This window comes from Fonsecaea erecta (genome assembly GCF_001651985.1).
Source record: "Fonsecaea erecta strain CBS 125763 chromosome Unknown Scaff10, whole genome shotgun sequence".
Lineage (NCBI taxonomy): Eukaryota > Fungi > Ascomycota > Eurotiomycetes > Chaetothyriales > Herpotrichiellaceae > Fonsecaea > Fonsecaea erecta.
The window spans coordinates 666,907-681,776 of NW_017387253.1; the positions used below are offsets into that span (position 1 = coordinate 666,907).

A 14,870-nucleotide genomic window follows, 5' to 3' on the forward strand; every position below is an offset into this window, starting at 1 on the left:
GTTCAGGCTTATATGCGGGAGTCAACGGGCGAGGGAGGTACAGCGTGTACCGAAGGGATTTGAGCTGGGAACTGGCACCCAATTTGGGATTGTGGACTGGAAAACAGTCAGCCAGCCATGTTTAGCGTAACTGTGCAACTCAAACAAGAGTATGTACGTGGTCCGTCAGGGATGGACCTTGATGACCCATTGTGTTTCGGCCTTGTGTTTTCAAGCGTGCCTGCATGTGTCCGCGGGAGATTCGATGAACTATTTTACTTTATGATTGTTATCGTCCCTTTTTATCCCTCTTGATCTATCTGTCGTGATCAATTCCTCCGTTCTACTTAGTAACTAACCTACTTGCGAGAAAAGAAAAAGAGAAGGAATAAAAAGCAAGTCAAATCTTTTAATGCCATGTCGATGGCAGGTAGCAAGTAGGTAGGGGTGGGTATCTAGCTCTAATCTTTATTTTCCTCACTTCTTCCTATCACCTTTCCCTCCCTGTTTCACCCTACCTGTCCAGTCTCCGACTTATTCTCTCCTCTAGGTGCGGTTTCAGCATGTACTTTTGTGTTGCGTTGTGTTTCGTTGTGTTGTGTTGTGTGCGGTGCTATCCTCCACCCGTTCGTTCGCCCAGACGTACGTGCATTCGTGATTACGCATAGATACACAGATATACATGTCTGTCTATCTGTCTGTTTGTGGGCGGGAGAGAGGATCCTCCGAGAGAGGCGTACAGCAGAAGAAGGCCGTGACATAAGATGGACACGGTGTAGTGATGCTGTGGGTGCACCGAGTACAGCTCCCTCCAGGATAAACCGTCAAGGCTCGCGCAAGAGATCGAGCGTGGCAGCCGTGGCCTAGAACAGGAATCAAGGTCGCAACAGGCACATTGATCTCGATCCAGGTCTCCAGGTTCAGAACAAGAGTCCGAGCGGGTTAGATGCACCCTGGCTAACCCCGCCTTTTCACCACTCTGCTTCCAACAGTCCATCTGGCAGCTCCGCCTTGCAGTACGTAAGGGTGATCATCAACATCTTTTCCATCACGAAGCGTGCCCTTGGAGCAGATCCGCAGCTCTCTTCGCTTTGCTGGCGCTGGACGACTTCCCTCGTCTCTTCTCCTCTGCCCGATCTTCATTTTCCTGGGCATCCCTCTGCTCGCGCCGTTTGCGCCACTGCCACTCCCACAGCACTGGGAGAAACGACCACAGATCAAAATCGGGCCACAGAACGTCCAAGAACACAATCTGCGTCGACTCATGGCACTGCCACAGCATAAAGTCGCTGAGCCGTGACACGCCCGAGGTGCGGATGAGCAGGTCAATAGGTGGGCAGCTGGCTGTGTATGTGTGGGATGTGATGGTGGCCGGGGTGATCAGTTCGGGTGAAGGGTACTGTGGTTTCGACTGCTGCGTCGACTTTTGTGGTGTGGTTAGTGGTCGCAGTGGTGGTGAGGGAGACGTGGCATTCTCATCATGATGTAAAGTTGTCGAGGTTGAGACGGACGAGGCGTCGTGGTCGCGGTCAGACGGGTCGGGTGAATAAGACGACAAGCTCGTTGTACTTGACGAGGGGGACTGTAAATCCGGCCCAGGTGGCGACAGATAGGTCCTCGTCGAGGGTGAGTTCGATGTTGCTTGTTGGGCAAACTGTTCGGACCATATCGTACTGGCGATTCTCTCCTCCTTGAATGGGTTTTTTCTGTCCTGGCCACTGATATCATCTGGTAAAGGCGTTGTCCACTCCTCCACCGTGCTCCGAATGGCAGTTGTGATCTCTTCTCTCGAAGTATACGGAAAACACACGTTCAAGACACAGTTCCCTTCGTTCCTACTCGTCATTTCGACTGCTTTGTCCACGGCCTCGAGAACATCCGGTTTGATCAATTCGCGTTGGCCTAATATCCGTATTCTCGCGCCGTAGCGATCGAGCAGCTCGCCGTGTTGCACGAGTTGTTTCAGTTTGATTTTGGCCATGGACATCAGAGCGTCAACCTCGTATTTGCTGCGCTTGAAGTTCTCAATGCTGAAGGCGTATATCGTGACGGTGTGCACGCCAGATTTGTAGCATACTTCCAGTATCTATCATGGTAGCATTGTTAGCCCTTGTTCACCACCTGCGCGAACTGGAGCTCATATCCAGAAATGTAGTTGAGGTCCAGCGCATTGGGTAGCATACCTTTGCGAGTGCCTCGAATCCCAGATTATGCCCCTCAACCGTTTCAATCCTGTTGTTCTTTGCATACCGTCTATTTCCGTCCATGACAAACGCAACATGTCTAGGCACAGGGCCTTGACGAAGAGCACCGATTAAGAGCTCGCGGAGTTGATTGATGGCCCATTCTGCCGGCGGTGAGGAGAGAAGCCACTGGCGAAGGTTGGATAGATGACGGGTTGGCATGGTGGCGGGCGGCAACAGTCCCGGGAGACTCTTAAGTACAAAAAGAAGGAGGAATGCCTGTAGACGGGAATGGCTTCAACTCGCAGGTTCGGGGAATTGCTTCGGCGTTGAGGTGAGGACTGGGTAGTTCACAAGCGACAAGGACACAGTGTGCGACTTCTGGGGACCGAGCCCGAGGGTCGGAGTTTTCGAAAAGAATGGAGGATTTCCCTTGGAGATTCGATACAATAAACGAGAGTTGGCGAGCCCAAGAGCTCCTGTTGAGGTATTGCGCGGCCTGAGTCTCAAAAAGTTGGCACCACCAACGTTTGGTGGAGGAGTTGGAGTCACCCAGGAGTGCAAACGAGTGCGTTCCCCGTATGCTGGGGTGTTCGGATTAACTATATTCCGTAGCCCACCATATCATCGCCACCAACCTCGTCAACTGAACCATCAACCCCTTGCTCAGTGTCAGCGGCTAAACTGAAATTATGCAATGCAGATAGTATCGGTAGGAATTCTATAAAAGAAGGATTTGGGCACTGCGCCTCGAACGGAACACCATTATCCGGAACCACATCAGCCCAGTCTCCCTACTGGCTCAAGCTGTCTGCAATGCTGGAACAATGGACAGTCTTAAGCTGGCTGCGATTTGCGAACGAAGACTGTCTCCTCTTTTGTCGGTTCAGATAGTTGACATGCAGAACGGTCTAATCAGAATGTTACGACTACATGATTGGCTGAGCCAGTTGGCATATCCTCACTGGCTGTTCATTCAATCCGCCACAGGATATCGTCCTTCAGCCTCATGTGGGCATTGATGGTTGCGACACTTTGCGATCAAGAAGACTTTTTAACATGACATCGTCTTTCTAGGATGCAGGGCGGGAAGCCTCTCCGGACAGCCAAACCAGAAAATTCTATATGGAAAGGCCTGCCAGAGGATGCATTTCGTCGAACCCTCATTGCCCTTTCCCAGGCCACGAATGGTGTCCCGGTCGATCCAAAAGTCTGGTGGTCGGCCACCAATGACAGAGAAAATCCGCGGTCTTCAACGACTTTTCGCTTGCTTCAGTATCAAAGTGAGCAAAGAATAGCTGATGATCTTGCTTTCATATCAGCCGCCCAAGAAGGAGTAGAGAGCGTGGCGGCCGTGTGCATCGAGGAGATTCGCGAGCCTCCCGGCCTTATCTTTCGTATCGCCGCAAACGAAGGTATACGCGAAGAAGTCAGGATTGCCTTGAGACAAATTTGTGACTGTCTAATGTCTTGTGCGTCGACCGGTAGGCAAATATTTGTTTTATGCGCGTGGCTATTGTGCTATTCTCACTGCTTGAAAGATATCTCGCCGGATGACTGTATCACGACATCTAGAAGACTAGTACTCGCGCTCTGCCATATGCGTATCATCTCGCGGATACGGCTTTTTCTTGGACATCAGCCTTCTCACTGTCATGGTAATCCCATTAAGGCGGGTCCAGAACTTGAGCGTACGCTGAACCGGATGCGAGCCCAGGCAAGATCACCGACCGGGGTAGGTCTATTCAATCGAATATCCAGGCTGAAAGCAAGTTTCGAAAACATCCTACGCTTAGACAGCCTTCGATCAGCCCCTGAAATAGAGCAGTGTGTTTACGAGTGCTTTTCTCTCACCACTTCCGATGGCCATATGCCGTTTCGAACCACTTTAAACAAGGCCGGACTCGACTCTCATACATGGTTTAACAATAAACTCATTATGCAAATCGACAAGCTGGCCGCGTATCACAGAATTCCTGAGACCCTGGCAAGAGAAGCTCATAGAAGAGGCACGAGACCACTTTTCTCGAATATCAGGCTCGAGTATGTTGATCCATACCGACCAGTACAGAGTTCTATATCACTTTCGGGCAAGAAGGTTCACTGTCACGTACACGCAGAAGTGCAGATGGTCATTCATTACATTGTCCAACCTGCGCTAACCACGCCCCGAATCATCGGCACAAGCAAGGCAGCGTGTTTTCTGTGCCATCTCTTCATTACCGAGCACAAGATTTTCAGCGTTTCAGCATGGCATGGGCGGTTGTATGATCAGTGGACTATTCCAGACCTCAAAGAGTATAGTTCCTCCGATATCACCGCGTTGAGAGCAACCGTTCAAGGAATGCACCATAAATTCGCTCAACTACGCGCCAAGAGACATCCATGGCGTCCATTCCCTCTGACTAGCAGACACAATCTTCAGCATCTTCCTATCTTCTCGCCCACGCCAACAGTTCCCAGCGTGAGCAGGCCCGCTTCCACAGTCGCAGAGGCAGACGAGCCTCGGGACATCAGCATTCCTTGCTTGCACGCATCCGGAACCCCTGCTTCACCAGGTGTTCATGAACCAGACGTCAGCGAAGGGCCGTCCGTTGCGGACGGTCCTCCAACACTGAATCAGTCGAATCGTACGCTAGATTCAGAAGTGGTTGTCGAAAGCAACAAAGTCAGGACTCCGGTACTCGAAAACCACGGTCTGGACGATGGACACCAGATGAGTGGGTCCAGTGCATCAATTTCCTCCGGACGGATCTTACACCTCCGTCCTGGCAAACCTCGAGTTGTTCAGTTTCCACATGTTAATATTCATGCGGAGATCGAGCCACCTTCCATGGGAATGTTAACACTAAGGGAAGGCAGCGAAGGAGATATATCTTCTGCCGGTCGGGTGGTCAACCTGGAAGACCTCACAGAAGGGTATGAACCCAGCTTCGAAAGAAGAGATTCCGAGTCTTCCATTGTGGTGCAGTTCCAGAAAGGAGGTATTGGTATCTGCTATGTGGTGCTGGAGTGGACTTAGGCTCCCGTATAATGAAGCGAGGCGGGTACATGTGGCTGTGGTGGCTTTGCACTCGGAATGTGATATCACGTGCTGTGGCTTGCCTAACCGGTCTGGCTTCGCTGGGTGGCGAGGAATGGGGCAGGCCGGAAGCTGCAGCGGGCGCTACTTCTCATCATCTCTCTGCACTTCCATTTCTCCCATGACCATCATCGCCCGCCAGCCTGCCTGCCAAACATCCCTCTCTCTCAAGAGCCAAGGCGTGGCAAGTCAAGATATTTCTCTGATGATCTCTTTTCTTTGAGTCGGTTCTTTTCCTTCAGAGTGATTGTCTTCTTATTGAGTGTCTCTTCTCCACGTTTTACCAGCGGCCTGCCGCCGCGCAATCCCGACCATGGCCCTACAGGCTCCCCTCTCTCAGTTGCCTGTAAGTATAGCGCACACGACACCAAATCATTGAACACTGATTTTGTTTGTGTTTCAGAGCCTGTCTGCCATTGCCCCAGATGTCTTCACGACACTACCCTCGCTCTTTACTTCGCCGCTCCAAACCCTTCGACGATATCGCCTGGCGCGGCTGCGAAATGAAGCAGATGGATCCGGCTTGCGGAAAATACACACAACTAGCCAAAGAGCAGGGCAACCAGCGGTATGCAATATGATCGCCCAAGACGCGAACACTTCTGATGGCTTGCAGAGCTCTTCGAGCGTCGTCCTTCCAGATTTCCTCGCCTCCCTTCCGCCCAACAGTCTCCGGTCGCATTCACTCAATTTAAATTCCCATCGAACTCTGCCCTGGATGTCTAAAACGATCTCTTCGACCGTTATCTCTCGCTTGAATCCCACACCAACCCTGCGCCGGAACTTGTCCAGCATTGTTGCCGATGCCTCAACAAGAGCCGTATGCGGAAAGAGCATAGTTAGAATACCTTCAACACGGCCTTCGATGGCTTCTTTGGTACTTGGTCCTCCTGGCCGAGGGAATAACTCGACCTCGAGTAAGCAATATCGACAGTTCTCGACGACTTCTCCACTCGCCAACCAAAACATGCTGGCCCATGCCGAACGCACGGCAAACAACAACCCTACCAGCGCCACCGCCCAGAACGCTTTCTACTCCGCTCTCCTTCGTGCAAACATGCCCAAGCTCGTCATCGAACGATACCAGTCAGGTCGATATGCCACCAATCCAGCAGCGGATGCCGCCTACCTCAAAGCTCTGCAGATGACAGGCTCGGTTCCCGCTCCAGGCACGCCCGGCGCAAACGTCGCAGGTTCACAAGGTAACGGGCTGGGCGCCGACAAATTACGAGCTGTCGGCCAGGCCGTCGCTGGACAGAACTACGGTGGACAAGTTATCATGCCTAGCAACAAATCCGGAACAGGGGCCAAGGAAGCACCGCTCTATGTGGTGGTGGAAGAGTCATGGGGCGCAACCATTCTGAAGTGGGTCCGAACGTTTCTCTGGGTCGGCTTGTCTGGCTATTTCCTCCTGGTGGTTCTTACCATGGTCGTGGAAATGACCGGAAGTTTCCGGACGAGAGTCGGTCAGAACAACGAGGTACAACCCCAACATCAGACCGTCCGCTTCAGCGATGTACATGGCTGCGATGAGGCAAAGGAGGAACTACAAGAGCTGGTCGAATTCTTGAAGAACCCGGAAAAGTTCAACCAACTCGGTGGCAAGCCTCCCAAGGGAGTTCTTTTGGTTGGGCCGCCTGGAACTGGCAAAACCATGCTTGCTCGTGCCGTTGCTGGTGAGGCTGGTGTACCTGTCTTCTACATGTCCGGCTCCGAATTCGATGAACTCTATGTCGGTGTTGGTGCCAAACGCGTTCGGGACCTCTTCACCCAAGCGAGGAACAAGGCCCCCTCGATCATCTTCATCGACGAACTCGACGCTGTTGGTGGTAAAAGAAATGCACGTGATCCTGCCTATGCGAAACAGACACTCAACCAGCTCTTGACCGAGTTGGACGGATTTAGCCCGAGCACCGGTGTTATTCTCATCGCTGCGACCAACTACCCTGAGTCTCTGGACAAGGCGCTCATCCGACCTGGACGATTTGACCGACATGTCAACGTGCCTTTGCCTGATGTTCGTGGCCGAATCCAGATTCTGAAGCATCACATGAGGAATATGCCCATCGCTGCCGATGTGGACGCCACCAATCTCGCACGTGCTACAAGTGGTATGTCCGGTGCCGACCTGGAAAATCTCTGCAACCAAGCTGCAGTTCATGCTTCACGGCTGAAGTACAAAAAAACCACCGCCATGAACTTTGAGTGGGCCAAAGACAAGATCATGATGGGGGCTGAAGCCAAATCCCGTATGATCCGAGAAAAGGACAAGATCCAAACCGCGTATCACGAAGCTGGTCACACTTTGGTCAACTTGTTTACTCCCGCCAGCAATCAGTTGTACAAAGTAACCATTATCCCACGTGGTCAAGCACTTGGCGTGACTCACTTCCTCCCCGAGATGGACGAAGTGAGCAGAGGCTACGATCAGTTCATTGCTTCGATTGACGTGTCAATGGGTGGACGAGCGGCTGAGGAGCTGATCTATGGCCCTCACAAGGTTACAAGTGGCATTTCGCATGATGTTCAGCAAGCCACACGTACCGCCTTTTATCTCGTCACCCAGTGCGGGTACTCCGCCAAACTTGGAAATGTTGATCTTGCTTCCGACTACGACAAACTCTCAAGCGAGACCAAGCAAGAGATCGAACGCGAGGTGCGTCAAATTGTCGAAGGCGGTCGAGAACGGGCCGATCGAATTGTCAAAGAGAAGCGGAAAGAACTGGAAGCATTGAAAGACGCGCTCCTGGAATACGAAACACTGGACCGAGAAGAGATCATGAAGATCCTACGCGGGGAGAAATTGAAAAAGATTGAAATTGAGCTTCGTGAAGATGATGATACCGACAACGGAGATAATGGGAGAGGAAACAAGTCACAGCCTAAGAAGGATAAGGAGGTTGGCTCCAAAGGCAGCCTAGGGATTAAACTCCCCGACGTGCTGCTCCCACCTGGAACGGGTGGAAGGGGAGGAGAGAAGGAAGGAGTATCGCGGGTCAGTGATAGATGACATTGACGGTGGCTGCTCAAGGGCCTCCCTCCCTATGTCGTCTCTTTCGTGGATTTATTTAGCGGGTAAAATGACTCTCTTATCGTGGAATTGAAAAGGGATATCCTTTACAGCCTGAAATACCTTGATATTCAGTAAGCAGGTCCAACCTGTGGAAAACGGAAAAGACCTGCCACGTGCAGTATTTTCTACATCTCCCAGCCAAATAGTCTATAGGTCACTGCGAATGACATGGACACTGCTACAATAACAGGAGTACTTGATGCTACCAGGAATACATGTAAGAGAAAAAAAGACTAGGCTTTTTGTCTGACAGGCGGATTAGAGTGAGTGTCCCGATATCATATCATGATCTGACCGAGATATTAGTCAAGTAGACTTCAATCTTCATTTAACCACTTCCTTTTCTTCATCCCTCACCACCGAACTGTCCTTCAATGATGACTGTGATCCTGTCGCTGATCCAATTTATAGTGACGCATGCAATGGTGCTCAAAGATTCCAAGGCCAAATCCAAGGGGAAAAAATCTCATTTCAGATGCAAAAGATATTTACAGTCTTCCCTGTCATCCCGTCTTGGGTAGTCTTGGAGAGCCGAGAGGCGACACGAACACTGGGCTCTGAGTGTCTGAGCGTGACGCGACGCTAGAAAGTACTGGTGACCTCCCCTCTGCGCCTGCCGAAGGTGTTTGCACGGGTGTTCCTGGCGGTGAGCTGGGCGTTGCTTCCGTGGGCGTGCTCACAGAGGCGGTCGGCAAAAACACCGGGTGATGCTCGTGAATATACGTGCTTCCCGGCAGCTCCTGCGGGGCCGAAGGCGGTTGCTTCCGGATAGCCGCCTGGATTCCTTTACTCTGATCGTATGCTGGCGGTGACGAGGTGGGGAAAATGGGCCACCCGTTGGCTACTCCCACAGCACCAGAAGACCCTGCCTGGGCTTCAGGGCTGTCCAACTCATGTGCGGTCGGCGCCCTCGACATTGACATCTGAGGTAGAACAGGCTCTTCGGGCGGGAATGTCGTCGTGCGGTTTGCCTCTGCAGCCCGTCTCGCCCGGCGCCTTCTCCTGACCCAGAAAAAGGTCGCTACACACACGACGCATAACACGACCCAGATGGAAATGGGAATGGCAATCTTCGCTCCAGGCGGGAACTTGTTTTTCGCGGGCTGCTGCGTCACAAGCGAGTACTTCTGTGTGAAGACGTGGTCGGTGATCAGTGTCAAACCGGCCACCGTCGGGGTGGATGCTGGGACAAATGTCGTGGCGGGCACCGAGTAACATGGGGTGATTCCCCCAACAGCAGTATAATATATCTGATATCCACTGATGTTCAGTCAGCCTCGCAAACTCGACAACAGCGGGAACGAATGAACTCACAGCGGACAACAGGCATTCGCGGTGGTAAAATAGTCCTGGGGACACCTTGGAATGACCGCATTGAGCCCGTACTCGTACGGGCAGCAATCTGGCCTGTCTTCAGAACAGCCGATGTTGGGATACTCGGTCACCTTGCCGGTGGCATCTGTTATTATTGCAAAGTATGGTACCGTGCAGCTGCCAGTCATCAGTGGTGCTCCGACAAAGGCTGTTGCTGTTATTTGCTTCCCCGAGGTGGGCGCTGCTGTTTCAGACTCTGGGTTTCCTGAGATCGTTGTGACACTGGGATTGACTGAAGGAGAGGACGTCGATGCTGGTGAAGGTGATGGAGCTGCTGGGGCCTGCGTGAGACTCATACTGGCAAGAGCACTCGACAGTCCTGCCGGTGAGCATCCCACGAAATCGGGAGCGGTCTCGTTGACGGCAGCACATTCCTGCTTGTTGAACTGAATTGCAACTATGATGATGGTCAGAGGTTGAATCTTTCCCAATGCATTGATGCCGACGTACCTGATTGTTCATCGGAATTACACTGTGTATACAGGCAGCAGGATAACGAACTGACGTATGCCGAATTCGAACAAAGGCAGGCAATATCGATCACTGAACATGATGTCTGGGTAGAGGTCGAATTCGAGAGGCATCCTTGCTGTTCCTGTAGTCAACAACCGTTGTCCCTCTCAGCCTGACGATCTCACCCAACTTACTGCGCACTGTGGGATATCCTGTACATTGATGGCCTGCACCAGCCGAAGACAAAGGATGTGTAGGAGAACAGTGAGGAACTTCATGGCGAACACTCTCAAGCTTCGGAGAGGGAGAGAATGACGGGACGACAACGACGACAACGCCGCGACCGCACCATGTAGTCGTTGTACAACAACTTCAAGACCCGAACTTTAATGGATGGATTGATGGAAAGAAGTTGTCGAACCACCTGATGACAACGACTTTTCTGTTTCCGGGACGGGATGTCAAACAAAAGAGACATTCTTGTTGTCTCCATGGAGACATTCTTTGAAACAATGGGCGGAGCGTCGGTGCTTTCCGACCCAAAGCGTAATGATTTCCAAACTGGAATGTTGGCGGGATTCCTCGATATGTGCACACACACGCATCGACCAGCACAGACGAGAAGGAGGTATTGAGAGATGACCCGTTCTAGGACTTGGAACCCGCTCCTATCTGGTAGACAACCGGGAGTGGCTCGATACACAAGATCTCAGCCCGTGCGACTTGTCGCTTGCAATGTGCTTGGACCAAGTCCGGAAAACCGGCACAGCAGCCCTTGTTCGAACATAACTGGCAATGACGCGTTGAAGGTGTTTGCTGAGAAGTCGTGAATGAGATGGACCTTTGTGCATGGTGCTCTCCCGCTGGTTGAATTCCACCTACAGTGTATGTCACTAGACCGACGAGGCTGCACGAATGGGCCGGCATTCCAATGCAATACACCAAATAAAGAGAATTCTCTGCCCTGTACGCTCCCGTGCCCTGGATTTTGACTTACCCGCAGCGTAAGCTCAGCCTTATCACAATGCTCGTCGTGTGCCTCCATTAGCAACTCCTCATGTATCTACTCAGCCTGAAATCCACGCCGCGTCACCTCAGTCACGAGCGTGGTTGAAGAACAAAGCATCGCAAAGACAGCTGGATTGATATCCGTCGATCTGAAGTGTTGATATCCGTCGATCTGAAATGACTCGTCCAACTGTCTCTCCGCAATATGGCCTGATTGGCTGATCATGCACGCCGTCGTCTCCGTCGAGTGGATCGTGATGATGGAAACATTGTCAGCTCTAAGCCTTGCTCCGCCCCGCTAGTTGCCCTGCCGCAATCTCTACAACCAGCCCCAAGCAACAGTCGTCCCAATGTTGATTAAGCAAGAGATTGACTGGTCTGCCCAGGCACGGAACCAGCGGAGCTGGCCCTCGATGGGCTTATAATAATGTCAAATCAATCCGAGCCATCGTCATCGAGTCCGGGGAGGGAGTTCTTCGTGACCTCTCGCGAAAAGGATTTGGTTGTTCAGGAACATTCACCCCGCCTGCCACGATGAAACATCTTATAATGGCTGTGCCATAGAGTGCGGCCTTTTATTTCTTTTATGTTCAAACTATTAACATATTTCTACTCGACATCCAACCCAGCAACCGGTCCTCGCGCGCCCCCTCGCAGAGCATGTCTGCTTCCAATCCCCCGAGCTCGACGAACGCGATGAGGTGGTTCTCGTGCTGCTTCGGCGACAGCGACGATGAAGAGCAGCCACAGCAGCGGCAACGACAACAAACCGTTCAGACACAGCAACCCCCCAGAACACGATGGGACGCGGCACCCCCGATAGACCCTGCGCAGGAGGAGGAGCCGCCGCCGCCGCCGTACGCACTCTTCGACCCTCACCCGGAGGACTGCGAGTGCGCGATCCACATTCACAAGCCGCGGCCCAACCGGCCGATCGTGGTCGAAGCGTTCCAGTCGCAGGGGTGCAACTCGTGCCCGCCGACGAACACGCTGCTTCTGTCACTACTCACGCTGGCCGACCCCAACATCCTCGTCCTCGACTACCACGTCACCTACTGGGACCACCTGGGGTGGGCGGACCCGTTCGGACTGGCTGAAGCGGACGCGAGACAACGAGAGTACGCGCAGGCCAATGGCACCCCCAACAAGGTCTACACGCCGCAGGTGGTGGTAAACGGCGTATCCGAGGGCGTGGGCAACTCGACCCGCAAGCTGGAGAAGCTGATCAAGGAAGGCGGCCGGCTGGCCAGCCAGGACTGGCCGTGGCTGCTGTTCTCCAAGGTTGAGGAGGGCGTCTTGATCCGCGAGGCCAGCCCGGCCGCCGCCGCCACTGGACGCAGGGGCAGGGTCATTGAGGTCGTCTACGATCCCGCCCTGCGCGAGGTGGAGGTTTCCCGTGGCGAAAATGCCGGCAAGACTCTGCCGCACCGCAACGTCGTCAAGAGCGTCACGGCGCTGGGCGAGTGGAGGGGTGGGAGGGGTGTCGTCCAACTACCGGCCCGCGATATCAACGACGGCTTGGAGAGAGTCCTTCTGGTCCAGGAGGGCGTCGGTGGCCAGATCATTGGAGTTGCCAGGATTCATTTCTAGGATGTCCAGAGATTCTTTTTCGGGGGGTGCCTGGGAAGATACGACCCCAGTCGACTGAGTCCCCGGGCCAATTTTTATCGTGGGATGCGACATGCAGGAGAGGGGGCTGGTTTGATGTTGTTGTACTTAATGTAATTGAGATACTAACTCGTGCTCACCGCTGTTTGGGATTATGGCTGGCTTGTCGGACTTCGATGGGCGAAAAGGCGTACCAAGCTACGTCGAGGAAGCACAGAAGGTACTACCTACATATGTATGAATCTAACAGAGGAATCACTTGCACACGGAGCCCAGGGCTAGAGTCTCGCAAGGTGATATTATTAGTCCATCAACGTTTTCATTGAAGAAAAGGAGCACAATGGCCCAATGCTGATCCACAGAAGCCAATTCGGGCTAATAGCGCGGCTCAAAGGATTCCTTCTGGAACCTGCTCCCCTCGCTCGTTCGAGCAGGTCAGCTCAGCTGTCTACGTAGTACGCAGTATAGTGACCGTGTGGAATATCGTGGGAGAAGTTTCGCCTTTAACGACGTCCGGGAGAGTGGAAGAAACTACCTATACTGGACATCTGAGAGAGGCCACGGGACGATCATGGCCAGGTTCATCCGTAAAATCTGCCCGACAGCCGATATCTGAATCATCAAGGTGGCTGGCTACAAGGCGGGAGACACAAAACACAAGCAGACCGACGAACCGTCGGACCCAGCGTGAGGTCTCAGGACGGTCATTTCTTCCAACATCACTGTTGTGAGCAACCACGCTGTAGACTGTTGGGTCAAGGTCATCTCGATGTCCTGGTCCGTCGAATGCTCAGCAGACAGCACATTGCAACTAGAGTTCGACACGGGTGTCCAAAGGGCCGCGCGCATCGAGCGACCGGGACTTCCGCCACGAGGAACAATGCCCGCATACATCGACACGCACCTGGTCAACTTCCTCCTTCGGGGCCACGAACTGAGAGCTTGGCAATGTCTTCAAAGGCTCGTCGGTGGCCACGGCCGCCATGTTCTTCAACAAGGCATTCGCAACGGTCACTTCTGGCCCCAAGCTTGACAAGCGCCCCACCGTCAATCACAGAGCAGGCAGGACCTAAGACGATGAATTCAAAGGCGATGAGAGCCGCATTCGAACGGGTGGGTAGGTCTCGTTCGAGGTACATTTGGGTTTGGAGACTGTTACTCCCAAAGTCAGCGAAGGGATTATTGATGGAGGGCGCAATCACTACACAGTGCCACCTAGGGTTCAAGGGCATGCGTGCCTGTCCAAACCACTACATATGTACTAATTACTTATCTGAATATCATTATGTTTAACAACCGATAGCCTCGGTTATGACAGCAGTCAATGTGGAAATTTGGAGAACAGATGCAAAATTCCCGGGCAGTAGACCAAATCTTCTAGTCCTAGATATATCGAGATGTCTGAAGCCATCTCAACGCCCCACATCCCGGACTGCTTCTGGGGCCTCCGCAACGTGCCACGCGCCACGCATACCATGCTAGCTAATGCAGGGACTGGCGACACCCTTTATAAGGCAAGTATAACATCGGTACATCTTCGATCTGTCTTCGGTGCAATTCTCTATTAGAGCAATGCTCACTGGAAGATTTCAGGTTCTTGCTGGATTACATCCCACATATATGACCTCGCACATCTGTTCCTTTGAGCCGCAAGTAATTAGGCCGCCCTCCCTCCCCGGCCTGGTCCTTTGTCGTTACCCGCTAATGTCTTACACGACTGGGGTCTACCCACGGGGATATGTTTGCGGGTGAGCTTCTCCCACTATGAGTGCGTTGTGCAATTCGGGCAAGTTCTGAAATAATCTACAAGACGTGCTGTTTTCCTTCTTCTTTCCTCCCGACACTCGGGATTAGGGTCTGAGAAACTGCAAGATGCAAGGGGCCGCGATTCGGGTTGGGAATCATTTTCTTTAATAAAGGAGTTGGAGAACATCGAGCAGTATAGTAAGTACTAGTACTGGCATTTCCCGTGCTTTCAATGCTAGAGAAAGAAGCTTCGTGCCAGTCTCGGAGCGAAGAGAATCACCCCGAGGCTCCCGAGATGCTCTTTCTAATCCCCTCCAATCTCTCAGCCCGAGATGGCGGTGTTGGCAATGTAGGAGCCATGGAC

General features: G+C 52.7%; 5 protein-coding genes across 5 annotated transcripts; 3 read left to right on the forward strand and 2 right to left on the reverse strand.

Moving 5' to 3' along the window:
- Positions 1-1,027: 1,027 nt before the first annotated feature.
- AYL99_09959 (di-trans,poly-cis-decaprenylcistransferase) lies at positions 1,028-2,384 on the reverse strand (the record flags this gene model as incomplete). Its single annotated transcript, XM_018841465.1, has 2 exons — positions 1,028-2,065; positions 2,163-2,384. 2 exons carry the CDS (start codon positions 2,382-2,384, stop codon positions 1,028-1,030), a joined length of 1,260 nt encoding a protein of 419 aa, XP_018689174.1.
- A 1,717-nt stretch (positions 2,385-4,101) lies between these two features.
- Positions 4,102-5,184, forward strand: AYL99_09960 (hypothetical protein; the record flags this gene model as incomplete). Its single annotated transcript, XM_018841466.1, has 1 exon — positions 4,102-5,184. One exon carries the CDS (start codon positions 4,102-4,104, stop codon positions 5,182-5,184), a length of 1,083 nt encoding a protein of 360 aa, XP_018689175.1.
- A 373-nt stretch (positions 5,185-5,557) lies between these two features.
- AYL99_09961 (hypothetical protein) lies at positions 5,558-8,254 on the forward strand (the record flags this gene model as incomplete). The annotated part of the gene is made up of 2 exons (XM_018841467.1): positions 5,558-5,590; positions 5,648-8,254. 2 exons carry the CDS (start codon positions 5,558-5,560, stop codon positions 8,252-8,254), a joined length of 2,640 nt encoding a protein of 879 aa, XP_018689176.1.
- Positions 8,255-8,820: 566 nt separating this feature from the next.
- On the reverse strand, positions 8,821-10,275 carry AYL99_09962 (hypothetical protein; the record flags this gene model as incomplete). The annotated part of the gene is made up of 3 exons (XM_018841468.1): positions 8,821-9,577; positions 9,632-10,088; positions 10,197-10,275. The coding sequence occupies 3 exons, from the start codon at positions 10,273-10,275 to the stop codon at positions 8,821-8,823; spliced, it is 1,293 nt and encodes a 430-aa protein (XP_018689177.1).
- A 1,537-nt stretch (positions 10,276-11,812) lies between these two features.
- On the forward strand, positions 11,813-12,742 carry AYL99_09963 (hypothetical protein; the record flags this gene model as incomplete). Its single annotated transcript, XM_018841469.1, has 1 exon — positions 11,813-12,742. One exon carries the CDS (start codon positions 11,813-11,815, stop codon positions 12,740-12,742), a length of 930 nt encoding a protein of 309 aa, XP_018689178.1.
- Between the last annotated feature and the right edge of the window lie 2,128 nt (positions 12,743-14,870).